At 45.2% G+C, this 27932-nt stretch overlaps 1 protein-coding gene across 2 annotated transcripts in view; it reads left to right on the top strand.

The window, feature by feature from the left end:
- The first annotated feature begins 384 nt into the window (after positions 1 to 384).
- nbeal1 (neurobeachin-like 1) overlaps positions 385 to 27932 on the top strand; it is a 57029-nt gene continuing 29481 nt past the window's right edge. For both annotated transcript variants that reach the window (XM_078291138.1, XM_078291137.1), the window contains exons 1-15: positions 385 to 425; positions 943 to 1357; positions 11369 to 11460; positions 14210 to 14371; positions 14577 to 14658; positions 15827 to 15954; positions 17543 to 17625; positions 19396 to 19481; positions 20398 to 20800; positions 21128 to 21234; positions 22238 to 22324; positions 24740 to 24823; positions 25418 to 25516; positions 25687 to 26261; positions 27230 to 27362. In XM_078291138.1, coding sequence (XP_078147264.1) covers positions 1307 to 1357; positions 11369 to 11460; positions 14210 to 14371; positions 14577 to 14658; positions 15827 to 15954; positions 17543 to 17625; positions 19396 to 19481; positions 20398 to 20800; positions 21128 to 21234; positions 22238 to 22324; positions 24740 to 24823; positions 25418 to 25516; positions 25687 to 26261; positions 27230 to 27362 — 2172 coding nt within the window. In that variant the 5' untranslated portion in view covers positions 385 to 425; positions 943 to 1306. The remainder of the gene's footprint in view (positions 426 to 942; positions 1358 to 11368; positions 11461 to 14209; positions 14372 to 14576; positions 14659 to 15826; positions 15955 to 17542; positions 17626 to 19395; positions 19482 to 20397; positions 20801 to 21127; positions 21235 to 22237; positions 22325 to 24739; positions 24824 to 25417; positions 25517 to 25686; positions 26262 to 27229; positions 27363 to 27932) is intronic.

Below are 27932 nucleotides of genomic sequence, written 5' to 3'. Positions count from 1 at the left end.
AGTACAAATTAAATACTTCACCTAATTCCTACCACTACTATTATATTTTATTCAAGTCAAAATATTGCCTTGAAAACGACTTTTGTAAAGCGGTAGATTTGTAAAGTATATATATATAGAAGAGAATCTGTCTTAATACTGTCTTAATAGTTTTTTGCATTGCATCATGTAATAACACTCTGCTACTTTTTAACTCGGCAACTTTACTCTGAGTACATTTTAAATTAACCATGTTTTAATTATTCTTAAATATATCAATTATATTTTTATTTTAATCATTAAAAAATGTTTTCTTAAAATGGGACATTTAGTTTGAAATGGTATAGGAAGTTGCTGTTGGCTGTGTGCGCGTATTGTCGGCAACTTGACATATTTACAAGAAGTCTAGAAACAACGTCAGTGACAGTTGTCTTCTCGTTACACAGGTGAGCTGTTTTCAGTTTCTATGGGTTTAAACACATTTTATCACAGGTTTTCATGCGCTCAGGCTTCAAAATGTCAGAGTTTTGTAGCCGGACGGGGTTGGGTGGATGAGGCGTTTCTGTCACATGAGCAGGAGGAGGCGAAGGGGAGGCTGGAAAAAAGAAATTGGCTCTTTTGACAGCTAGCTGTTAGCTAGCTTCGTCAGGTAAGGACGACTCTTCCACCAGCCGAGGATAGCCGAAGGGTTGCACAGCTCCCACAGCACCAGCTTGGCTACTTGTAGTTTTATCTGTGCCGCACACACCAGAAATAGTCATTATTAACGGTGTGTGTTTTCCCGTGTAAAACACTATCGCCTCAGTCAGTCTGCGTCTGGAGCCAGCGGGGCAGCACAAAGTACACCGGGAATACTGGAGGTATTTGTTGCTGCTAGCCGTGTGGATAGCTTCACTGTTTGGTTTACTGTAACAAAACATCTGCTTTGCTGATTTGTTTTTGTCTGTGTCGCTATTCTTAAAGGCGCAACCAGGGAAAGGCAAACTAGTGGGAATCTCCTCCGCTTGTCCAAGAAGAGTTGAAGTGGAAACACAGGCCCGGCTGCTCCAAGTCCTCCGACTCTCCACAACTCTGCTCTAACATGGAATAATTTTGAAAGTTTCTTTGCTCCATTGCCGCGACACCCCACTGAGTCTGCCATCCCCTATTCCCCTACTGGGAGGTCATTTATTTTCACGTCTTTTGAAGGAGTGTGACAGCTACCAGAGTGGGACAGTCATGATGTTGAGCGGTGAAGCCCAGCAGCAGAGATGTAGCTCATGACTGAAAATGAAGAAGCCAAGGAAGTGACCTCTGTGGAAACTACAGCCTGTGGTGGGAGGACACCATGGCATCCAACGAGAGACTGTACGAGGTCTGGATGCTCTACTGCAACAAGGTAAAACAGATTCCTCCGCTGGGAGCAGGAAGACACTCTCTCTCCCTAGCTATTCTCTCTCTTGTGAGGCAGCCAAGGGAATGTCATAAGGTGACGTAATGGATAGTGTGATGGCATTTCCTCCCTGGCAGGTGCATGGAGGTTATTCTTCCCTGGTATTTATAATTCAGGAATATAAAGGGAAGACGTCCAGTGCTACTTGCTGTGTTTATAGCAGTTTGTCAGTGCGGTGGAGGTAGAATAGGGTTGGTAATACATACATTCAGATAGCTGATGACCAAGTATTCAGTGGTTCCCATAGAAGTGTATTCTTTTCAGGGTGGAAAAGCCTCTGAAACAGCATTTAGACCATCATGGGACACTAAAACTCTCCATTGAAACCCATATTAATGAATTGTTTTAGGTGGGTTAGCAGCACCCACCCCACCTATTAAATGGTAGGGAAACTCTGGGATACATTAGGCCTTTAAACGAACAATTGATTTACAGAAAACATTATTCAACAATTCAGTGGAAAGCTAAAATGTGCAAAGAAAATACATTTTCATGTCAGGCTTCCCAGACTGTTTTTAAGTAGCTGTGTTCAGGGAGGAACCTCCATCATATTAGAGGTGGGTGACATAACTGGATGATGTGTGATATTTGATAAAAAGCCAATATAGGCTCCATACATCAGTCTAACCCTAATACATACTCAGCAGTGGAAGAGACTGCATACATGCAATGTAAAACGTGCCGTTGATATGCGGTCATGTCAGTTTGGAAAATCAATTTGTGGTGGGACTGTCTGATATTGTGGTGGGCAGGGCCTCCATGGGCAGTTCTGCAGTACATATGGGATACTGCTTGTGTTTTGTTTTTTACACTTGAGATGAATGAATGATACACTAGTAGAGACAGCTTGCCTTGAGTCAGCTGTTGGCCGGATTTAATTCACTTGGCGATAAAGCATATACACATCCTGGCGTCCAATCAAAACGGCCCGTCTAAGCCGCTCCTCACGTGAGCCTCGCTGCAGTCACACACCTCCCACGGTAATCCCTCACAATAACACACACACACACACACACACACACACACAACCCTCTCTGAAGTATTTGCCCCATGAAAGTAAAACTGTTTGCCATAAGGCGGGGATATGAGATTGAATGATCCTCCCTCAGAGAGGTAAAGCATGTGGACGCACACACACACACACACACACACACACACACACACACACACACACACACACAAAAGCATGAAAGCTGATGTGAATTGAATGTATAACTCATGCATTCCCAGGCAGCGGTGTGGGTGTTCGGAGTTCATAACAGAAGCATGTAAACACACACTCCTCGCAGCCTCTTGTGAAAATGCCAGCAATTGCTGCGAGCATACACACCGCCTTTGTTCTTGCAGGAGTGTGTGTTTGCAGTGACTAAGCATTACACTGCGAGGGAAGATCATTTAATTTCATCCCGCCTTATGACCCAGGCTCCACCGGGCCAATATTTCACTCCGCGTGAGGCAAATGAGACGCTGTGAGAGAAACCACATGTAAGTATATGAGTTTAGAGGCCCGCTTTTCTCCCTGAGCAGCCAAAATGTCAGCTATGGCTTGGGGGTGGGGGTCTTTATATTATATGTGTGTGTGAGTGAGGGAGAGAGGGTCGCCAGGATACGTTGTCAGTAAGGAGAACTTGCAGTCACATGTGCTGAATCAGTTGAGGAATGTTGGTTTGCCAGGCCTGTCGCTTCTCCGCACTCTGAAGACCCCCTGTGTCCCATCGAAGGGTTAATTGCGTCACCACCACCCACCCCTCACCCCTCATGCCGGCTCAACCCAACACAGTGACTCTCCTATCTAATGGTTTGCAAGGAAATACTAGTGGTTAGGGTTAGCTGTAGGCCACAAAACGGATATGGTCCAGTCAGTGTGGTGGGTATGATGCAGTTTGTTTGATTAGCCTACATATTTACTGTATAATTGCTCAATACTACACTGGTTGTCCAGTGTAGTATATTGTAGCAGAGTGTAATGCGACGTCATGATCAGATGCCACACAAGTATGCATGAATATGTTTTATTGTCATCATTATCCTGGGTTTCAGTGGAGGGTTTTAGTGTCCCATGGTGGCCTTAATGCATCAGAGGCTTTTCCACCTCTAAAAATCTGGAGGAAACACTGAATACTTGCAATTCTTTTGGCATGAAAGCAGTCAAATTTAAATATATTGGATATCGACACAAAAAATGTTGGTTATTGGCAGCTGTAATCCAAAAAATATTGTTATTGGTATCAGCCTTCAAAAACATGGTCGAACCCTAGTAGTGGATCTGCTGTCTTTATGACAAGCAGCTGAAAGATAGGGGCTATCATAGCGTTGCCGCTTTGAAGGACTGCTTAGTCTGTTTAATAAACAAAAGAGCAGTGTGGCTATTTACACTCCAGTGTGTAGGATTCAGTAAGATAACAAGGGAGGAGCTGGCACGGTTTTGTTCTCATGTTCATCCTGACAGCTCCTTCCCTCCCCCCCGACGTCTCTAATGATTGACAAAGCAGTAGAGACATCGCTGCATACGGTGCCAGAGGTTAACACCGCCACTATTCCCTGAGGCGGAGTCGGTCGGATCTGCGCTGTTGACAGTAGGAGCGGTACAGTACAAGCAGCCCGGGGCCGCGGTGGGAGAACCAGCTCATCCTGCTCTGTTAGCCAGACTTCATCTTTCTAACCCCCGTTGTTTTCTTATCTCTGTAATCCGTTATTGTTTACCTTATCTTCACCCAATTTCCGCTGGTGAAACAGCGCAGGGCTTGGCTTGACACCATAAAACCCTCCTGCTACAGTCCAGCTTAGCTTTTACATGGAGACGAATGTGTGACTCTTGAGTAGAAGTTTTAGTGTTTTGACATATGATGTTGTAGTAACATTTCTGACCACGTTTCAAGCCAGCAGGGTCAGCCGTCCTGTTGGCGTACAGATGGTGAGGTCAGAAATAAGTAAGTCCAGTGTCAGTGCGGTGCAGGTGTAGTCTGATCAGTATTGAGGAGAAGAGTGTGATGCTGGGATGGCAGAATTTACTGCTGGGACTTCTGGTGGTGTCATGGACCTAATGCTGCGTTCAGGTCATATGAAAATAACCATTTGAGCAACTTGACCACTCAAAGCACCGACTCATTTGCAGACATCAAGACGCCATGATTGTTTTCTGTAGTTGCTCCCAATCAGCTTTTTTACACTTGACACACATTTAGTGAGTGATACATTTGACTGTTTGTGGTTGACCAAACATGTCAACCACAAACAAACAATCCAGCAAGTTGTCCTGCCATGTTTTTTTTAGAGCTGTGATCACAAAATCTGATTAAAATGGTTCATTTTAGTCTGAAGCTCTACCATCTTTCCCATATGACTTGAATGCAGAATAATCCAACAAAATATCTGTGGTGGGAGGTGCCCACCTGACAATAACACACCTGCTCTCAACCACCAAGCAGGTATGACCAACATCCAAGTATAATAGCACAAAGGACAGTTCCATCAAATCCTGTGTATTGGTAAGCGTCTAAGCTCGTCAAAGGTGGTTTTCAGCTTGTGAATTTACAGGCGATCTAAATGAGAAGCCGGTTGCAGCGGTTGACTCCGGCTCGCTTCCCAGCGCCGTAGAGGGGTGAAAGGTCACAGACAACAGCTAAGACCGTTACATAACCAGCGATCCTCTTAGCCGCCTGTCATTGGTTCGTGCCGTTGTGCCGTTCCTGAGTCGATGATGGAGCCGCATCGTTTACAGCGGCAGCAGCGTACAGCCGCATCAAGCTTGACCGGTATAATATTTGGAAGTGCTCATCAGAGAAAGTGGAGGCTTTACCAGACTTCTGACTAATGCCAGTTACTCACAGTTTCTCTCCTAAACGCCTTGTCTGCTATAGAAAAGCTTCCCTTGTAATCCTCAACCACACTGAACATGCCTCAACAGCCAGTGTCATCATTTCGCCCATCAGTAGTTTTAAAGCTGTATATGGTATCTTAATTCTGTGGGCGAAATCCTCACCCCTTTTAATTGTCCGCAAACCAGGGATTTCTGGTTGGGATTAGCACAGAGTCTTTGTGTCTTATTTTACCCCACCCTTTCCATTGCGTTTGACAGGATCATAGAGAAATGGCAGTCCAATTAACATCTGTATAAAACCCTGCCTTTATTGGAGTCAGATAGAAAGGGGGGGATTGGAGGGAGAGAAGTGAAAACAGAGGAGGGAAGAGACGGATGGAGATAGAAATAAAACCGAAGCGGCAAGCTGGGAATGACGGAGGAGGAGAAAGTGCTGCGGTTTCACATATTTACTCAAGTAGATTACTCAGGTCTTTTTTCCGGCTTTGCCGCTTGTTTCCTAGTTACAGTCTAATCTCCGCAGTCAGACACAGGCGCGCACACACACACACACACACACACACACACACACACACAGAGTCACACAAGCTCACACACTGCTCTGGTTTATGTGCCGGTATGCAAAGTTTGTTCCCTCAGGCTAGCTTTCTCCCTCTCTCTCTCTCTCACTCATACTCTCACTCATTCTCTCTCTCTCTCTCTCTCTCTCTCTCTCTCTCTCTCTCTCTCTCTCTCTCTCTCTCTCTCTGTGTCACTTTTTTTTTCACTCTCCGTCTCTTTCTACCGTCTTGCTCCTTATTTTCCTTTGTGCTATGAATATCTCAGGAATAACACTGATGTCACTGCGATTGTGCATCAGACACGCCTGATGTGGTTTTAACCCCTCCTACCAGCCTCTATAAATACCCCCCTGGCAGTGACATCACGGCCATAAGGTTTGTCACCGAGGCCGATAGGCAGTGATGTTTCACTGGAGACGGTGCTGAAACAGAATCACCACAGCCAAATAGAGCAAGATCTCCCAAACCTAAAGGGAGGGGACCTTTAAACAGTGTGGTTTCAGTGGCTCCGTGCCACTTCCACCCTCAGTCAAACCAGGTCACCCACAGCCACCCAAACCAACCACCCAACCGAGCGGCCGGCCAGCGGACCGGCCACGCCTGTCTGGAGGGGTGGAGCCCTCGAACGCCTGGCTGAGCTGCAGGCTGAGCAACAGCACTGCAGAAAGCCTGGATTTATTCATCAGCGCACGTAGCAGCTGATAATGCAGTCACTGCCACATGATGAAATAACTTCAAATGTAATAAAACGTCCCTCTGAATGAGTCAAAAATGGAACAAAATCTGTTCTAATGATGTAATGAGTTGCCACATAAGGTAATAACTTCTTCAGACTGATAATTGTAATAATTTATAATGTCATACATTGTTACATTAACGGAATAGTTCCCAAAAATGAAAATTTGGTCATTCAGCCATGGTGGCTATCACTGCTCATGCTAACTACCCAGTTCTTCTTCTGTTTATTCCAAACAAACTGGAAACATAAGACACATTGCTTCCTCTTTTTCCCAGTAAAGACCTAACAGACACCAGGTGTTTAGAACAGCAAATGTAAAAGCTTTCATGAGCTGGATATAGGTTGAGTCACCACTGTGTCATATAAATCAGAGATGGAGAGTAGCAAAATGGACAAAACGGGCACAGGATTACATAATGAGAGGTGTCACTTTTTTTTAAATTCTTGCAATGTGTATCTGAAAATATTGCATTATCTGGTATTTTGTTATATTAACAGATTTTGTTACATTTTCCACCCATTTAGAGGGACATTTATCAAATTACCCATTAGTAATTACATTATCAGTTGATGAAGCATGTCAAGCTGATCCACATTCAGTGTCGCTTGTTCTTAGATCAACACTTATCAACACTTTACAGGACCCACATCTCTCACGTTTCTGAGTACAAGGGCAGATCGGGGATCAGTGTTTCCTTTCATATCACTATGAACGAGAGCGACAGTCAATGGATCCGGACATTGATCCTTAATCAGAGCTTCTATTCAGGGCAACCTAACACTATCACTGTTTCAGCCTCTCAATGGGGATTTCAATTTGAAGAGTGGAGTGCATTGATCTGTGTTGCTGGCGACCTTGTTAGCTTTACAGAGGTCAACCTAAACAGATCTTTAGGAATGTGATGGAGGCCTGGCTGAGCGCCTAATGTGATAATGGATATATAGGCAACGCATGTGAGCCTGTCACGGGAATTGTTGTCACACAAACTGTGACACAAGATCGTCATTGGAGTCGGTACTATGGGACAAGATGACTGTTGTTGCGTTAGGATTCCTACTAGTAATTCTAGATCACACCAAGCTGTGTGTGTGTGTGTGTGTGTGTGTGTGTGTGTGGCCAGTGATGGAGGCCTAGAATAAACAGGGCCATGTAAGAGCAGGGTGTGTCCCTCCCTGCCACAGTCCAATTCCTCAATGGGCATCTGTCCTCCGAGGCTGCCGGCTAAAAGAGGGCATTCTTTGGGACACACACACACACACACACACACACACACACACACACACACACCAAGCAGTCACTCCACTGCCACTAACAGGCACTTGAGAGTGAAGCTGCTGGCCTAAATCTTTGTCTCGTTCTCTATCAGTAACATCCGCATGCACGTATTGACAGTGGAATTGGTGTTTTTAAGTGAAGTTAAAGAAGAGGCTAGGCATAAATCAGTGGTTTTTCTTTATTGTGGTCACTGATTCATGTAGTTGGGGTAAACGAAGCACACATGCCATGTTCTCCCAACAGAACACATTATTTACACGTGGCTGTGGCTGACTCCATTCGGATGTCTCTCTCTCTCTCTCTCTCTCTCTCTCTCTCTCTCTCTCTCTCTCTCTCTCTCTCTCTCTCTCTCTCTCTCTCTCTCTCTCTCTCTCTCTCTCTCTCTCTCTCTCTCTCTCTCTCTCTCTCTCTCTCTCCTCCCTCTCTCTCTCTCTCTCTCTCTCTGTGTCTGTCTCACACACACACACACACAGTATCAGACCAGAGTCACAGGATTGTTCTGATGACTTCACTAGGCTTTGCAGAGAGCTGGCTTCCTGCTTCGTTCTGGCTGATTCCCACTCTGACACGCAGACAGAAGCAGTCAGCCCTTCAACCCCCCCTCCCACCACCCTGCCACACAGCACTGCTATCCTCAGAAAACCCGATGTTTCCAATTGTCATGTTTTTTACTTCAATTTCAAGCTTCTTTCATGTTAAGATAGCAATAAAGAATTAGAATATAGCCTATTATACATTATCAGCCTGTGTCTGTCTGTGACTCTGTGTGTTTATGCCTAATTCCCTCACCCATCCCCATGTTTTGGGGCAACAATGGAGGAAAGTGCTAAGAAAAAGTGCAGCGAAGCTCAGCTTGAGTTACAAAAGGCCTATTCAAAAACACGGTGAACATAAGCGTTCGCCGTCTGCTTCTTCAGGGCCTATGGGGGCGTTGCAGATGCCGGTTACCTCAGCCTCAGGCTACATGCTGATGCTGCTTGACAAGCATGTTGGGGTATGAACTTGGCCGACTGAGGAATAGGAGGGTGAGACAATACACGTTGCTGCCTGAAGGCGAAAAGTTGCATATTGTAGCTTGAAGTTTCCTTACTCATGGCCTGAACAGGTTTCATTACCTTAGGGTTCGAGGAAACCCATTCAAAACCCATTGTGTGATTTCAAAAGTATATGTAAAGCTGTCTTAATTTCCCTCGCAAACCAAATTCTACAACGATTAAACAAACACAACGATTAAACATACCAGATAGGGATAAGTTTGCGATGTATCAGGCCAATGTTGCCTTTTATTAAAAATCGGATATCAGCCAGTCAGTGTCGTCCCTCTGATATGATGGATATGATGCAGTTTGATTGATTAGCTTACATATAGAATTGATCAAATTTACACTGGTTGTCTATGGGAAGCCCTTAACCTGAATTGCTTCTAATGAGACATTTGTTTCAAGAAAAGAAAATAACGTTTTTGTAATAATAGTCTCAATAATAATAAAAATTATTAATATTATTACTATCCTTGAATGGAGAGTTTTGGTGTCCCCTGGTCTCAATACTGTTTCAGAAGCTTTTTCAAACACTGGGGAAACACTGAATACTTTTTTTTGACATGGAAACAGACAAATTTAAAGCTAATATTGGCTACCGGCAACTTCAGTGGGCTATCAAACATCCATATTTGTCAAACTGTATCACCAGATGTAGACTATACTGACTGGTGTTATGGTAATCTACTCTGATCACCTCTTCAGCCCTCCTTGACCCAGATGACTAACTCCCACCCTGCAGATGGCTGGAATTCCTTATGCCAGAGAGGGGAGGGGGGGGGGGGGCAGTTAGTGAGCAGCATATTGACCCCTCTTGAGTGATAGAGTGGCTGTTTTCCAAGCTGCATGGGGCCATCCATGTATCCTGCAACTGCTGTAGCACACACCATCAATTATATTCAGTGTTGGGTGATAATGCATTACAGCCGTGTTTTTACTTTTCCCAGTAACAAATTGTGTGACAAATTACTATTTCAATTTCAGTAATAACATTCAAAATTAATTGGCAATCAAAAAAAGTCATCATTTTTGTTTAATTGTCCATAAACCATATACCACCCTCATCCCTTGATTTGTTGTGTTTATAATTAGTTGACGCCCTCTCCCACACTGAGCTAGCTGAGATGAGAAATTGCAGAAAAGTTGACTTCCTGGGTGGTAGTACTCCTATTATGATTTTATTAAAGGGCAAGAAGAACATTGGAACCAACGCTGTTTGGTTTCCTGATCTTTCACAGGAAAGGGAACTGGCTTATCCTGAATTTTGATAGTAAAAGATGCAGTTGCCAGTAAGAGTAATATATAACTTTTTTGAGTCTAACACTCACCATGCTCCACTAGTATGTCAATGTATGTCAGTTTTATGGCTGCTTGTGGCACTTGAAACCTAGCAAACTTTTTAAAGCCCCCACCGTTTGTTATTTACAAAGCTCAGCAGCGGCTTAGAGCAAATGTCTGGTCTTCCCTGCTCGGCGCGCTGAGCACGTTCCTGTGGGCCGGCGGGAGCGCACACCCGGAAATGTGCTGTCACTTAGCGGGCCGAGCCGGGCCGGCCTTCCCCTGCGGCTCGGGCTGCCATCCCATCCTTCCCTGGGCATTGTTCCAGGCATTTAGGAAATGTCGATCAGCCGGCTGCTAGAAAAACCCCTCCTCAGGGAGCGCAGAATGCGGCCCGACCTGTTTTCCACTCCAACAGGTGCATGTTTTAGCTTCCACGCCCTAAACGGACAAGACACACTCACACCTGAAGCTCTCCTTCTCGCGCATAGTTGACATGCCGCGGTAGCAGCTATTTATACCACCAAATCCCTTCGTTAACATGATGTATACAGTGCATGTCAAAGGTATACACACTCTTACAAATTTTCTTGTCTTTGTTTCCCTTGCCTTGAGGCCTTAAATGATACCGCTTCAAACTTTTTTCAATCTCATTTGTGTTTCCATTTTTACATAGTGGCCTTTTGCTTTTCACTTGATTTTGCTGGTTACTGTCCAAATCAAAGTGTCAAAAGGAGTCTGATTTAATTGTTTTTCATTTGAGCCCTCAAGGCCACAAAAACTAGAACATTTGAACATTTTAGAACAGCAGACTTTCGATATCCACGCTACACGACAAACACTCAGAATTACAGTGGAACAGAGGGAGAGAGGCTAAAAAAGGAGAGGCGGCACTTGAGAAAAAAATCTGTCAGTGTCTGTGGGCTAACTTGCCATTGTTGTCTGGTTATAGAACAGCACAGCAGATTGAAACATTTCAGCGTTACACACACACACACACTCACACGCACAAGATAACTGGCGTCAGATTGCAGACAAGCTCCGTCAGCTGCCAGCCATTTATGTATTTTAACCATGACAGCCTTTGTCAGTAAAGACCGCTAACCATATTCTCTCCTTCTGTCTTCACCCTTCTTTCTCTCTGGCCCCTCCATGACATCCACCCATAATCTCTCTCGCTTTCACCCTCTCCACCCCCTCTCTTTCTCTCTCTCCCTCTTTGTCTGTGTTTCTTTGTTTTTCAGAGGGATCCAGACTATTTGAAGCTGTGGCTGGAGATCTTCATCGGCTCCTATGAGCGATGCCTGGATGTGGACTTCGAAAAGCCACCTACAAGGTAACATGAGGCAAACAATGAACACATAAGGTTAATTTTAATGAGAATAACAAACTGCACTTCCCAGAGATCACCTGTCAATCAAACAGTGAGTCCAGTACTGTGACGTCTTTTTCCTTGGATTTTCTGTTGATGCAGTTTGAGTTTCTCTTTTCTTTGTCTGTTCAGCCATCGTGGCTATCACTGCTCATGCTAACTACCCAGTTCTTCTATTTATGGTACATTCAAGACAACTGGGAACTGGGAAACTTCCTACTTCCAAATAGGAAAAATCCATTTGAACGGCCCTCCAACTCGTAATTCCCGATCGGAAACTTGGACTCTTCGCTGAGCTCCGAGTTCCCCGACATGTAGTTCTGTGATGTCATGTAAACGCAAATCAACATGGCAGCGCTCATAGAGAATGTTAAGAACAAAAAATAATAGTGTTTGAAGCTTTTAAACAGACTTTCAAGTTTCAAGTTTGTGCATGGCATACTTTAAGATCAATTAATACAGTTATATACTTGCATAATGGGATGGTTAAGTTGTTCTACATTAATGTTAAAACTGCACAGTAGCCCTTTAGCCCCCAGCATCGTATTTATACTTTTGCAAGAGATGTATAACAGATATTCCATAGCTTAGGATGCAGCTTTCTTTCAGACGTCCATATTGTTCCCACCAAAGCCACTCTGAGGTGGGAAGTAGGAAATTCCAAGTGTGAAGTTTCCCAGTTCCCAGTTGTCTTGAACGTGCCGTTATTCCAAACAAACCGGAACGGCGGAACACTTCTCTTCCTGTGCGGCAGAGGATTTTCCCCAGGAAAAACCTAATAGGCACCGGGTGTTTAGAACAGCAAATGGAAAAGCTTTCATGAACTGGATATAGGTTGAATCACTATTGTGTTATATCAGTCCGCGATAGAAAGTAGCAAAAGGGACATCGTTTTGAGGCTGTTTCTGCTCTATGGGATGTATACAGTGGTGAGTGACAGAAAAGATGGGAGATGACAGGAGGGATGCAAGTGGTCCAGCTGGATCTGACTGCCCAGTTTCCTTTTAACAATACAGCAGATATGTCCAGCTCAACCATAGATAAAGCACCTTTCTACTTTAGGTCATTGAAGGTGGATTCAGCAGGACTAGCCTTGCTTGCGTGCGTCATCTACAGTATTTGCGCGACCGCACGCGGCGCATCCCTCCACAGCGCGACCCCAAAAATAGCACGGCCACACCGGATGCTTTCGTGCAGAGCGGTCACGTTCTGATGCGAGCGACGCTGTGATTTGTCTTGCATGTGACCATATGACGTAGGTGAATGTGTCAACGGCCCGCTGTGCTCTAAAAAACACATCTACCGTTTGAGAGCATGCGGACAGAGAGGTGAGGTTGTGATCACGTGAGTGGCCAGATGACGCCCCGGTGGTTCGGACAGTCGGTCGACGTTGCGTAACAGAGGGAGGACGCCGTGGCAGGGGGCCAAGTGCCAATGGGGGAGGGGCGGTGTGTGTGTGTGTGGGGATGGGGTGGTACATTAAATCCCATTAGCTCAGCTTTTCAGGTCTCTCCCTTTCTGTCATTTCCTTCCTCCCTCCCTCCTCATCTTATTTTTCCCTACCCTCTCCTCTCCTCTCTCTCTCTCTCACTCTCTCTCCATCTTTCTGATTTTATCACCCTCGTCCTGACTCCATCCTCCTCCCCTTCCCTGTCTCTTTGCCTTTCTTCTCTATCTGTCTTCTCTCCATTTCCCTCCCTCCCTCTTTCCCTCTGCAGCTGCCACATCTGTCCCGTTTTCCCACCGATACACATCGCACCGATTTGGCTGGGCTCCATTCTCTCATGAGCAGTGCAACACACACACACTGCTCTTCCTAGTAATACATGCAAGCAATGATCAGGCATGTGTGTGCTTGTGTGTGCTTGTGTGTGTGTGTGTGTGTGTGTGTGTGTGTGTGTGTGTGTTTCACTGAATGCGTGAGCAGCGTCTAGTCCTTCAGGGGAACTTGCCCTTGTGTACACTGCGGCGTTGCCTCAATGATAAGCGTCTTGCTGAATAACTGATGGAGCATGTAATCTGCCGAGCCTCGAGGTGACTCCATCAGTGTGTGTGTGTGTGTGTGTGTGTGTGTGTGTGTGTGCGTGTGTGTGTGTGTGTGTGTGCTGCACTTCAGAGAGGGTACAGTTGTTTATGTAAGCTGTATTCATCTGCACTCCAAGTGTTGTAGCCCTAAATATTCGGCATACTATATTTGCTAATGCTTATGTTCTTAAGCTCTCCAGTGTGTGTGCATGTGTTTGGGTTTGTGTTGGTGTGTGTGTGCATACACTGAGTGTGTATACATAGTTATATCTGTATCATGTGGGACCTTTGTGCAGACAAACTTATTTAAAAGCTGTTGACTTCCACCATGCTTGACATTTGCTTTCCCCGCTGACAAAACCACAAACTCCGAGATGAAGATCTGACCCAGACATGCATCTACCTGAGAAACCACACTTGTGACAACTGTTCTTTACAAATACAAACATGGTGGAAAGGTCAACAGACTGTGAGTGGGACGGGGGTTAGTACTTACATCATTTAGAGATGAGAGACTCTTGTCTGTGTGGGCTTTTCATGTGAAACTCCTGCAATAAACACTTGAACTCAAACTCTGGTCGTGTCATGAGGAATAGAGGTTTTCATGGACAGACAACTACTCTTCCTTTCTAATGGGAGACTCCTATCTAACCTGCTTCTACTGGTGTGTGTGCTCCTGTGTCTCCAGGCCGGAGGAGGTTCCCCCGGCGCTGACCCTCCTCCCGGACAACATCCTGCAGGTTCTGCGCCACCAGCTGCTGCAGTGCGTCCAGAAGGCCTCCGACGGCCTGGAGCCCGAGCAGCAGAACCTGGCGCTGCTGCTGCTCAAGTTCCTCATCGTCGTCTGCAGGTCAGGACGCCACACACACACACACACACACACACACACACACACACACACACACACATACAGAGGAGTAGTGTCTTATGAATGCGTAGTGTTTTTCAGCTTAACTGGACAGTAGAGATCAAGGCAAATGATGGATAAGCTAACTAACATGTTTGTCCTTCTGTCCTGTGTGTGTGTGTGTGTGTGTGTGCGCGCTTTCCACCAGGAACCTGTCCAATGTGGAGGAGATTGGCACCTGCTCCTACATCAATCATGTCATCAACATGACAACCCTCTACATTCAGCAGGTCTGGCTCCTCCCCTTTTCTCTGACACCCTCTTCACACCTTCCTATGTGTTGCCCAATTATTGTCCTCATGATTTATACAATGGCTGCACAAAAAAGGCACATATCTCAATCAAAATGGAGTAACTTCTACACACACAAACTTGTATATAATGAGTGTATCTTTATGAATGGGAAGCTGATAGATTTAGAAGTACACTCAAATGAAATGCAGTCAAATGAAAATCCTGTAGGATAAATAACCAAGTATTTCTTTCCCTTTTAAGTCATACAGATAATAATATAGCCGCAAGCGGCGATTGCGGGGTCCAAGCACAATTTGATAAGACAGACAGATAGACAAAACATTACAGAAGGTAGAAAGACACACACAAAAACTGGCATGTTGTGAAGATTGAACATGCAGTCTAACACCGGCTTTTGTGTTGGCCCGTGACTTCTGTCAAGTTCATCATTTCATTGCAACCACATTGCTGGAGTTGTTCACAACGGCCAAACTTTCTATTATTTGTCCTTGATGACTAATAACTTTAGAAAGGACAAGTCTGGATTTGATCCCACAACCTTCCACATGAAAGGCTGATGCTTTACCTACTGAGCACTTCAAGCACTACGTGCTTGGACCCCTAATTACTGGTCGTGCTGCCAATTTACAGCGTGTATACTCCTGCCAGTCTCCCTGTGCTGTCTATGATCCCCATTACACCTGGCATTAACATGCGTCTTGCGTAATCAGATTGTAATCAGGTAGAACAAAAACTAAGGAGCACTCAAGACATATTTCAGATCCGACTACCCAAACTAGCTGTGGATCAGTTGGTCAGAGACACATTTGGCCACAAAATGTAAATGCAATGTGTCTCCAGTCCATGCATACAGTAGCAACTGCGGAAACAGAAAGTGTGCACATCCAACCAGGAAGCGCATTCAAATCGTACAACTGGCAGGCAGCTCAGACAGAAACATACTTGTCAAAACTTGACTATCAAGTGGATGGACAACAAGCGAGACAACGTGTTTACTATCAGTTTTAAAGGATACAAATGAGGAAGTGACGTCCACGGCAATCTGCACTTTGGCGAGAGAAAAATAAATCCACATTTTAATGTCAGGTGCAGATGTAATTGTAAATGTAAATGGTGTGTTTGTGTGTGTGTGTTGCGTTGCAGCTGAAGAGTAAGACCAAGGAGAAGGAGATGGTGGACCAGAGCCAGGCGGAGGAGTTTGTCCGTCACGCGCTGGCCTTCTGCGAGAGCCTCTACGACCCTTATCGCAACTGGAGGCATCGAACCTGCGGGTAACAACACTCCGCAGCTACCTGCCAGGCTGGCCAACTAGCTTAGCATGGCTTTAGAATAATAAGAACGAGGCATTAAGCTAACTTTGTCATCCACCAGCCACAGTGGCAAGTGGACAAAAGACTTACTGAACACTGTATGCCATAGTGGATAGTAGAATAAACAGACTTGGGGTGCAATCACACCTACAGTTTGTTTTATTTGGTCTGAACCAGATTGGAAAGGTTTACTTTGATGCTTTTTGGTTTGTTCAGGTTCACTCTAACTTTAGCCAAACATGATGGACTTGTGCTCTTCTTCTCTGGTGTTCATACACAGAAAGAAACAATTCATTTTGTTGTGCCACCCCAGTTCAAATGGCATTGTTCTCACTTGAACACACCCTTAACATTCCTCTGCCAAAATTTACCAACATCTGTCTTGTGGTTTGAGTTTTGATTTCAAACCCCGGGTTAGAAATGAATAAATGAACGCATCTCTCCTAGAGAAGATGTGCTAGCAAGCCTGCTGAATAATGTATGGAGCATGTCTTTGGGAAGAGGCCTCTAGGTAGAGAGGAGGCGGTGCTAACCAGCTGACCAGTTTAATCTGGGGTTAGAATACCCAGCGGCCCTCACAGAGGAGGCTGCGCTTGCTAAATAGCCTGGTGTGGTTGCAAGGCTCATCAAGGCTCCAAGCCCAGGTTTTGGAGGGGTTTGAAAGTACTTTTAGTCCGACTGGAATAAACTGTTCCTAGTTCCCTGCTCCCTGTCATTTCCCAGGAGGATGCATGCCATGTCTAGTGTTGTCCTGTAAAAGGTTGTCATATCAATATGGCTCCTTGGTCTGCTGCTCATTTCAGGCCATGCTTCTGCTGCCATTTCCAGTCTGTTATGTATACATACTAGCACTAAGTACCTTCATATATTTTTGCTCTAGCTAGAACAATGATTAGGACAAAGGAGAACAAAAGTTCCAAAGGCCAAAGTTTTCCCTTTTAGAAAGGCTCAATAAGGTCAAGTTGTACTTTAATGTTTACAGGCATCACAAACCTCAACAAACCTTTTTACAGCCTCAATAAACATTTAAAATTAATCTTCAACTGTCACATGCTGTTGGTCCTTGTATCAAAAACACAGTCAATCAATCTCAGACTAGAAAAAAATGTCTCATAACCAATGAAACCAAACATAAAAAAACAATTGGAAAACAACAGGAGGTGTCACATAGCAGTCTTAGACTTTTGGCTTTAAGAGATCACAACCTGTGTGCAAAATACTGATGGATAATAATGTAATAAACAAAAGGCAACTCATTACTCATTTAGGTGCACACCCCTAATGATTGGGTGTTATAATTGTGTTTGGATTCAGCTAATCACGTTCCAAAGCCTGCACAAATCCAATTTGCCTTCATCCGAAATCAATTGAAGTGATTCTAATAAGATCAAGTAAAACCAGGATTTAACTGAAGGTTTCTTTGTTGGGTTTTCATTTGTGGCCTCAAGGCAACAAAAACTAGAAAATTTGAAAGTGTGTGTGTGTATTTGTGTGAGTGTGTTGTCATGCTGATGTCTTAGCTGTGTGTGTGTGTGTGTGTCTTTCCCAGGGAGCAGCTGGGTACAGTAGAGAGGAGCAGACAGAAGTACAAGGCAGCTCCGCTCACCGTTGAGTTTGTCCCCTTCTTTTACCGTAAGTCAGTCTCTCTCTCTCTCTCTCTCTTCTTCCCCTCTCAAATCTCTCTCTTCCTTTTCACTTCATTTTGCTCCCTCTTTTTCAGTCTGTCTCTTTCCACAACAAACACACACATAAACACCTGCAGATGCACACATGGACAGAGGTATGAACATAAACACACCCACAATTAATTGAGGAAAAGAAATCTAAATTGCAGTTTTGACTACTGCAAAATCCAAGCAGCTGCAATGTTCTGTCTCCTAAAACAAGATATTCTGAGCTGTGAAGAATCATACCACTTGTTTTGCAACAAAAGAAAAGCACTTTGAGTTTCTCTTCTCTTCTCTTCTCTTCTCTTCTCTTCTCTTCTCTTCTCTTCTCTTCTCTTCTCTTTTCTCCTCTCCAGCTTTTTCCCTAAGAGCTCCCATGCCTCCTCTCTCCCACTGCCTCCTCTTCCCTCTCTGAGTCCGCATGAATCCGGTCTTTGTGTCCTCGCTCTGTTTGCCAGGCGTTGAGATGGGCTGATAGTGAATGGTGTCTGTCGAGCCTCTTCAGCGACGCTGGCGGCCATTTTGAATAAACAGTCCCTTCTGTCCTGTGTGTGTGTGTGGCTGCTGCGGTTTGGTATCGGCACCAGAGATAACACCCAACCTGACAGACTGTGTGTGTGTGTGTGTGTGTGTGTGTGTTATCATGCATGCTTGAATGAGAAGCAAGTGTGCTCATGACTTGTGTGTATTTATATGCAAAGTGCATGAGGGTCAAGTGTGTGGGAGTGTTGTAGGAAGAGGTTGAATATAGAAAAAGATAGATGAATTCCTTTTTTTCCCCATTTATATAGTTTATTCTCATATATCAGTGTTCCCATTTTGAGGAAAACACTGGGCACAAAATGTCAAAGAAATTGAAAACGCACTACACCAACATGGATTTCACTAGCTGTTTCCATCCAATTGTCAAGTGAATTTTAAGCAAACTTTTGAAATGTCGCAATAAATAAAATGAAAATTAAGTAATTTCTTAAGCGACAAAACACTTTTCTACCTCAAGGGAGGGTAAAAACGTTTGTACAATATTGAATTATAAGTTGTTTATCAACAAGAAAAGCCTCAAGTGAGCATCAAAACTTTTTAATCAAAATTTGACACATCCTAATTTGCATACAAATACTTAGATGGAAAACCAGTTACCAATGCCAAAATTGTGAGATGCAAAATGTGACAGATTGGCTAATATTGGCATTAGGTGTGTGTGTGTGTGTGTGTTCTCCTTGGAAATGACCTACAGATGGTAGAATGGGATTTAGCTGTGGGATGGAGGTGAAGGAGGAAACAGACACCAAGGAGCCACAAGGTCACATGACTTTTGCCCAGTGGGACGTGTTGACAGATGAGTTAATGGATGACTGGGACCGCCGTGACCCACAGGTTACTGGCAGGGCCTCATCCCTCTGTGTGTGTGTGTGTGTGTGTGTGTGTGTGTGTGTACACTGTGTGCGCTGTGTGTTCTGGCTTTCAGATTTCATCGGGCCTGCTTGTGCGCAAGAGTATGTATGTAGGAGTCAGTAAAGAGGAGAGATAAAGGTGTGTGTGTATGAACGAGTGTTTGTAGTTGAAAAGACAGGAACGTAAACAATTCGCTCTCAGGCTGTAGAGTCATTTTGCGGCCATTCTGTATATTTGCATAGATAACAGTACACCCACAGATCCGACTAATGCACTCATATGTATGTGTGCGTGTGTGTGTGTGTGTGTGTGTGTGTGTGTGTGCGTCTCCCCTCTCCAGAGTGCTTCCAGGAGAGCGAACACCTGAAGGACAGTCTGAAATGCTGCCTGCTGCACCTGTTTGGAGCCATAGTGGCCGGTGGTCAGGTAAGCCTGGAGGGCAGAGAGGCCGTCCTGTAACTTTGAGGTCACCCTGAAGCCCCCTGACCTCTGACCTCTGACCCTTCTGGTGAAATACACACGTTTATGTTTACTGTTTCAGAAGCATGTGTGAAGACGCAGATTCCTCTTCACACTGTAATGTAGCAGCCGAGTGCTCTGCATTCCTAAAAGAAGGCAACATCACATATCTATGTTTTAAGTAATATGTCACTTGAGGCTGTGCTTTGTTGTGGTTTTAGAACAGCTAAGAGGCAAGAACCTTGTAGCTGTTCCAAAATCACAGCAAAGCTCGGCCTCAAGCAGCTTACTGCTTTTGTAAACCAGGCAGTCACACACCATTGTAATAAAGAATCCATAAATCTTTTATTTCCAATCAATAGTCATTAAATAAGATGTTAAGAATTTAGATGTTATTCTTCCATGAAACAGTATAGTTCTATTAGCTCTACAGTTCTATTAATGGTGGTTTTGGGTTAGTGCATTAATATCTGAAGGAGCAATAAGAAAGAGTTTACTGCCCCATAGCACAAAATTACTATAATATATCTTGGGGGTTTGATAGAGCTGTTGATCAATACCAGTGACTCAATGATTACTTGGCCAGGTGCAGATTTCTGCCTTTCAAACTCGCTTTCTGGCCCATACTCTGTTTTGGAACAAAAACCAAGGAAGGCACTCTCAATTTTTCATCAGTTTTTTCCCAGAAATTTGTGTTCTGTTGTGTTATCTACAGTATTTGTTTGTCTTTAGTTGTCACAGAGCAGTTTGTCTTCTGTTCTGTTCTCCTTATCTTGACTGACTTGCCTTGCCTTAATACGTACCGTTCACTCCATCCCCCACCCTCCTCCCCCACTTTGTTTCTGTCTTTCTCTCTTTCCCTCCCTCCCTCCCTCCCTGGCAGAGGAACGCCCTGCAGGCCATCTCCCCGGCCACCATGGAGGTGCTGATGCGGGTGCTGGCCGACTGCTCCATGGGCAGCTGCCCCTCGGACGAGGGTGAGGACTGGGACAGCGAGGCCCCCGACCGCAAGGCGCTGCTGACGCTGGGCTGCCTGCGGGAGGTGGTGCAGCGGCTCCTGGCCTCCAGCTCCGACCAGCGGCAGGTGGAAATCGCCTCGGTGCTGGAGAACTACTTCAAGCTGCTCAACTCGGACCCGGCGGCCGCCGTCGCCGCCCAGCAGCAGCAGCAGCAGCAGCAGCAGCAGCAGCAGCAGCAGCAGCAGCAGCAGCAGGCCAAGGGCCGGGCGCCGACGCTGGGCCGACACTGGGAGAGCCGCTTTGTGGCGCTGCAAGTAAACATGCTAGGTAGGGGGTGGAGGAGGTGCAGTGTTAGTTATTTGACTAATGCATTTCCATCACTGTTTATTGAATATGGTCTTTATTGACAAGAAAAGCCTCGAGTGAGCATTTTTTGCGATATTGAAGGAATTCTATGAAAACTTACCATTGCCATTCAGCTTGTCTATTCTGCTGTATAAAAATACTTGGATGGAAACCCGGCTAATGTGACTTATTTTACCTTCTCTGGTTTTTCTTTCTGCCTGTCTCCCTGTGTTTGTCTCTCTCTCTCTCTCTCTCTCTCTCTCTCTCTCTCTCTCTCGCTCTCTCTCTCTCTCTCTCTCTCTCTCTCAGACACTATCAGGGACATGTTCCTGTGTTCAGACAGGCCAGTTCTACAAGCCATCTTCCTCAACAGTAACTGTTTTGAGCATCTGACAAGACTGCTGCAGAACAGCAAGGTAACAACACATGTTTCTCTCTCTCTCTCCCACGATGCCTTTAGACACAGGTCAGATATGCTGAGTGTGCGTGGGTGCATCTTGTATTTGGTAATTTTGAGCTCTTAGACACCTTCCTCATAACAAGTTGGAGGTGATATGTCTAGCCCAGAACCGGGCAAAATAGAACATTATTCCTACATTGTGAGTTGCACTTGATTTATCTTCTCTTGTAACTGATGTTTCCAAGGCCTAATCCGCAATAGCAGTGTGATATTCCCTGTTGAAATACTGTCGCCCCAGCAATGGCTTTATTTATGTAATGATTTATTGAATTGAAGGCCTATTTAATTCTGAAATTTATTGTTTGATATTTTGATAGATGGACTCACAGTATGTATTTTGAGGATGTAAAAGATTTATTCGCAGTTGTAATGTCTGTTAACACTGGAGAAAAGCAGTGCTTTGCACCTTATGATAGGTGTAAAAAAAATAATAAAAAGCTTGTTTTCCATTCACAAGTTAAACTCTCCAAGAACATATTATGTGAAGGTGCCCAGAATTTAGATGGTCAGTTAAACTGTAGATTGTATCTTTAAGTGCAACTACTAAAAATCAGGTGCAACTACAGTTGTTCAAATATTTGAAGTCCTATTTGGAAACATTTTTTATCCCGGTCTGGTCTAGCCTACTTCCATTGTATGCAGCATATACTGTATCTGTCTTGTTCAGGACTTGTTAAAGTTCCAGTGTGAGAAGAGAGTGTTTTGCCCACATCGCATGTTAACCTCCCCACAGCCAGGCTGGAACACCAACACACACCTCCACACAGCGACCCCCGCCGAGGGTCTTGACCTTTAACCTCTCACCCCTTCCTCCACTCCTGACCTCTTTCTCCTCTCCTGCCCTGCACCATCCTCTCTCTCTCTCTCTCTCTTCCTCGCTCCAAGTCTCTCTCTCTCTTTCTCTCTCTCACCCCTCCTCCTCCATGCTATGTTGACACATTGCCTGTTGTGTGTGTCAGCTGGTTAACGCTAGGTGCACGGCGGCAGACAAGGACCAGAAAGATATAACCAACAACAGGTTACTGACAGGAGAGAGGGACACTCAGGTACCGCCGAGACCCCCCACTCCACCCACCCCGTCCCCCCACCCCGTCCCCCCACTGTTCACCCACCTGCTCCCCCCCCCAACCCTCTACCTGCTGCTGCCAGCTCCTACCACTCTCACCTCATCACGGGCCCAGAGCCAGACGGCCACTCCACAGCAAGACACTCACCCTGCATTGCTCTAGATAATTATTTATAATTGGATCACACTGAGACGAAGTTTCCCTGTTTTGAAGGACGAAAAACAAAATCCACTCATCGAATTAACCCCGACCTTGGCAATCACTTACTGGCCTATTATTGTGCAGTTAGACAACACAGTATTAGGATTTTATGCAGTATTTATACAATACATTATTTGTGATAGTACTGGTGGTATTGACTACTTACCTAATGTTACCTGAATTATCCTGATGCAGTAAACCCCACCTATCTGGTACTCCAGCAGGTTAAAGCGAATGCAAATGATCTGCAAATACTGTTTGACCCAGGTGTGATGTGCGCCTATCGGACAGTTTCCAAACACGCAAGAATTAATGTTGAATTAGGCCAATTTGTACTGTGTGATAAATGTCAAACGTTGAAGCCATCATTTTTATTTGCCTTGCCTGATGAATCACTACATGATGCATGAAATGTAGCAGATAGAAAAGGTCAGTTGTAAGCATCTTATAGGGAGCTATCAACCATAGCACCACACTCAAAACCCTTCAGAGTTATCAGTTTGCCATCATTGTGTGTCTTGGACACTATTTGTTCTGCTGAATACCTCCCTAACATGGGCATGGCTGACTACCTGGCCTGTTTGTTTGCAACTGTAACACATGAAGCTGGTCCACCTGAGGACCGGCTGTTGAATGGTGTCGTGTTGACTGTCAGTCTGAGCCCATTCACTGGGCCATCTTATGTGCACAAAACAGTCACTTGTTCCCTTCAGTGTATACCAGCTTCCACTGAACTCTCTTTGTACACAGAGCCACCTTTTATAAGATGTAATCCCTCCATTGATCTGGATAATGTGAATGCAGGTGGACAAACGTGCATGCGCGCGCACACACACACACACACACACACCAGTGCTTTGTTGTGAAGCAGCTGTAACCTGATGCAGGGGCAGATGCTGCAGCCTGTTCAGCGGGTTTCCAGGCAGTAAGGCTTTGTCGTTTCCCAGGACACCCGTAAAAACGCAAGCTAGAGCTTCATAGATCAAAGTCGTCAGTTATCTTACAGTAGAGAGATTATACAGTGCAAGGTGTATTGAAATGACAACATTGAAAAAACGGAAAAATTCCCAAACCAGAACTAACCCGAGGCACAAAATGGCAACGCAGCTTTGCCGTCTCGCTGTGGAGTGACCTCTCCGCCTCCTTCACAGCTACTTCTTCTTTATTTCCTCCTTTATTTCCACTTTCAGTTCCCTCACGCCTCTCCGGCCTCCCCCCCCCCCCCCCCCCCCCCGCGTTATCCTGGTTTTCTGCGGTAAACTATGGGTTCCACTGGAATGCTGTCACATTGGCCTGGCTTGTGTTCTCACAGATGTCAATGGTTTTGAGGTGGTCTGGACTCGCTGATGATGATCTGAGTGTTTTTTATTTTTACCACAGTCCCTCTCCAGCCGGTCCGAGACACTCTGTTGGACCAGCTAGTATATAGCTGCATGTTCATTCAGATGAAACACCGGGTTTAATGACCCAGAACGTGTCGTACATGAGAAGGACAGAGCTGGATGGAGATGTGTTTGTGCTGTTTTTGTTATTTTTCATGACTTGGTATGTGTTTTATGGGCTGCATTCTGTGTGTGTGTGAGGAAAAAAGAGTGAGCTGCTACTTTGTGGTTGTGTCCGTCTGTTTTTGTGGAGGTGGGTATTTTAATTTTTTTGACCAAGCCCTCAAAGCTTCCTGCTCCAGTCAGATCTTCACGGTGTTGGAGGGTTTGTTTCTCACCTGGAGCAGAAAGACAGTTTCCTTATTTCTACTATAAAGTCTGCAGTACGAACTCTGATACCAGCTCTTACTGCAGCGACCTCTTAAACACAAGGACCATGAATCGGGGCACTAACCATCATTGATGATTTTACTCACATGTATTCACACACACATGCACGCACACTAATATAAACGCAGACCTAGGTGTCCACATAAAATTCTCCCTTTTATTCCTGCAAGTGTGATGCATGCCTGTTTTTTTTCTAAGTTGATTATTATCATTTTATCATTAAAAGCCCCGCTCATGGATGTGGCTTTAAATTGTGTGCATGCCCATTTAAAAGCGCTGTAACATTCAGCTGGAATAAAAGGAGGTTTTACTCATGTCCAATCATGCTGCTGCTACATTCTCCCCCCTACACACTCCCTCACCACTGGAAGAATCAGTGATTGGCTGTAGCGGATGACTGACAGGTGTGATTTTCTCTCAGGTGTTTCAAGGGCGACTGGACTCCCTCGCCGTAGCAACCATCAAAGCCCTGACGACGGTGATGCACAAATCACCAGCTGCAAAGGTAAAGGGTACACAAATAAATATAGTCCTAATAACTTCAAATAAAATAATATAGACCTAAAAAAAAAAAGATTGAACCCCTGGATCAGCTGGGAAGTCCCTCCACAAATGCCATCAAAGTTCCTTTGAGCAATGCACTTTTTCCACCATTTTTATGCAGACTTTGGGTGAGATTTATTATTGCACAACTGATGTAGTCTTCTTGATTTAGAAGGGTAGGACGGTACCAAAATTTTCTCTTTAACTCCATCTCTCAGATTTGTAAACGTTGGAAATTGACAATATGTTGGCGAGGTCCCAGTGTGTTGAGTCCATAAGTCCACTCAGCACTGGGATTCAGCCAAGTGTAGGAAATGATATATTCATTGCACATAAATTGAACTATTTTTAATCTCATTTTGTGATCACAACTGTTAATATGGCAGGACACCACTACTTGCCAGATTTTTCATTCGTGGTTAATATTGTAATGGTTGATGGCTGAACGTGTGAACACTTCCAAGTCGTTCCGACAGTTATTCCCATATGAGGTGAATGCAGCAATACCACTCCATCCACCAACAAACATGCTTACTGAGATGTCCCGCCCCTGCAGGAGGTGTTCAAGGAGCGGATTGGTTACAATCACCTGTATGAAGTGCTCGTCTCGCTTGGCCAGCCATCCAGACACCTTCTCAAAGAGCTGATGAACATGGTGAGAGAGAGAGTCTGACATTTGTTGGTCTCACTATCTGTATCTGTGTTTGGTCGTCTGTCTCACTGCTATCTGTCTGTAGGCGCCTGATTGACTCGGTACCACTCTCTAATCCACTGTGTGTGTGTCTCTATCTGTGTCTGTGTATGTTTCTGTGTGTGTGTGTCCAGGCGGTGGAGGGTGAACACACCTCTGTGGGGCTCCTGGGCATCAGTAATGTGGAGCCCTTGCTGCTGCTGGTCCAGTGGCTCCCGGAGCTGGACTCGTCGGAGCTGCAGCTCTTCACCGCCGACTGGCTCCGCCGCCTCTGCTGCCTCAATCGCCAGACCCGCGCCACCTGCGTCAACGCCGCCATGGCCGTGCGGGCGCTGGCCGCCCTGGAGCGCCACCAGCGGCTGCACCGAGCCTGTGCCGAGAGCCTGCTGGGGCTGCTGGGCTCGCTGGGCTCCCAGTCCCTCAGCGCCAGGGAACTCCTGGGGCTCCTGCGCCTCCTCAGGCCCCCGGAGACCGGACAGGGGCACCCGTACGTGGGCCCCGCACTCAGGGCCCTGCTGGCCATGGTGCGCAAGCAGGGCCTGGAGAGCGCCATGCAGTACTTCGACCTGTCGCCCAGCATGGCCGGCATCGCCGTACCCACGGTGCAGCGTTGGCCCGGCGCCGCCTTCAGCTTCTTGGCCTGGTTGTCACTGGACCAGGACCAGCAGGGACCACCCAGCAAGGGAGACAAGAGGAAACAGCTGTACAGGTGAGAAGAAAGGAGGGGGGAGAAATGGAGGGATGGATAGACAGGGAAAGTATGGAGGAGAAAACGAGGGAGTGAGGAATCACTGTATTAGGCCGTGTTCACACTGTTCCACTTCTGTCAAACTGCCAGTGCCTTTTTAACATTAAAGTCATTGGAGAGCAGCCACAAGGCGTGATGAAAGCTGCCACTTTGGTAAAAGCACCACACTTGGCATTTTTAGGCAGAACAGATCACTTTATAAAGTTGAAAAGTTGAACGTTCTAGACGAGTGCACATGGCGTCCACTACTTTTTTGTGGAACGCCCAATCACGAGAAAAAAGAGGCTGTGTTTCATGGTACAAAGGCAGCTGACAGTAATGACAACAGTAATAATAGATAATGTACTTACAACAGTGTAACAACACAATCTAACTTCAAAGTGTACAAACATAATGTACTAAACTAAGTACTTACAAAAGAGTTCTAGCACCTGACATAAGTAGTGCTGAGTGATGTGCTGTTTCCCACTCTCTTCTGTACTGAATTAATGTTATGTTGGTCCTCACTGAGCACTAAGGTGATGGGTTATAATATATCATGTGATGTTTGATTATCTGCCAAGTGCCAACAGAAAATTAAGTAAATTGGACCAAGTGTTTCTATTCAATTTTCTTTTCCAAGTTATGAAGAAGAGTGTTGTGCATCCCGTGTTTCATTATTGGCACAAAATGTGGTAACGTTTTTTCTAGGAAAAAAGTGGAATAGTGTGAACATGGTCTTATTCCTGTTATATGGCTTTATTTAGAGGGGGAAAAAATCCTTTTCCCACAAATTGGACAGAAAGAAAGCGGAGAATCTGTCTGTCTGTTTGTTTTTTGTAAAATTCCCAAACTTCTCAGCCTTGAGAGCAAGAGATAGTTGAAACATCAAGGCACCTATGTCAAGATGGAGCTGCTCAGGGTGTTTTCCTTTATGTCATCCCTTGCAGCTTTTTCACCCCGGGAGGGACGGGGTTCGAGGCCTTCATCAGCTCGGCGGGGGTGCTGGTGGTGGCTGTCTGCACCAAGAAGGAGTATGTCACAGTCATGCTGCCCGACTACTGCTTCTGTGACTCCCTCTGGGTGAGTCAGTCACACAGCTGGTTTTAATGACATCATTTAGTAGAGTCATCATTCATTTATTGAAAGGGTTGTGCCATTGAAATGTGGAAGTATATAGACAGAAATGGTAAGTAGCAGAATGCTTTCCCAGACATGTCAGGTGAAAATCTCCTGTCTTTAAAATGTCAACTTTCCAGGAAATAAATAATGTTTTTAGCTTGCTAGCATGCTTATTTCAGTTTATCCAGCGCATTTGCAAAGGCTTTTATAAGCCATGGGGTTGTAAAATTGTATTCTTTCAACCCATAAAGGACCGTATAATCCTTGATCATTGAAGCTAAAACATGAAAATCACCAAAACTGGAGTCAAAAGGTTTTCACATGACAGCAGTGTTATGTTATTTGTGGTGGTAGAAGGCTACGTAGTGGAAAGACGAGTGTCTATACAAGTGCTGTTTAAATATTACCGTATCAGTCTTCGCAGTGGACTTGTGGTGGGCCTCACTGATCATTTTGGTGGGCCACCACAAATAAGTCCAAGTATGGGAAACGCTGAATATGCCACGGCGTAGCCTGGCAGCACTGATGGCA

This window comes from Centroberyx gerrardi, chromosome 21 (assembly GCF_048128805.1).
Source record: "Centroberyx gerrardi isolate f3 chromosome 21, fCenGer3.hap1.cur.20231027, whole genome shotgun sequence".
Lineage (NCBI taxonomy): Eukaryota > Metazoa > Chordata > Actinopteri > Beryciformes > Berycidae > Centroberyx > Centroberyx gerrardi.
This window is presented reverse-complemented; position numbering and strand designations above follow the sequence as displayed.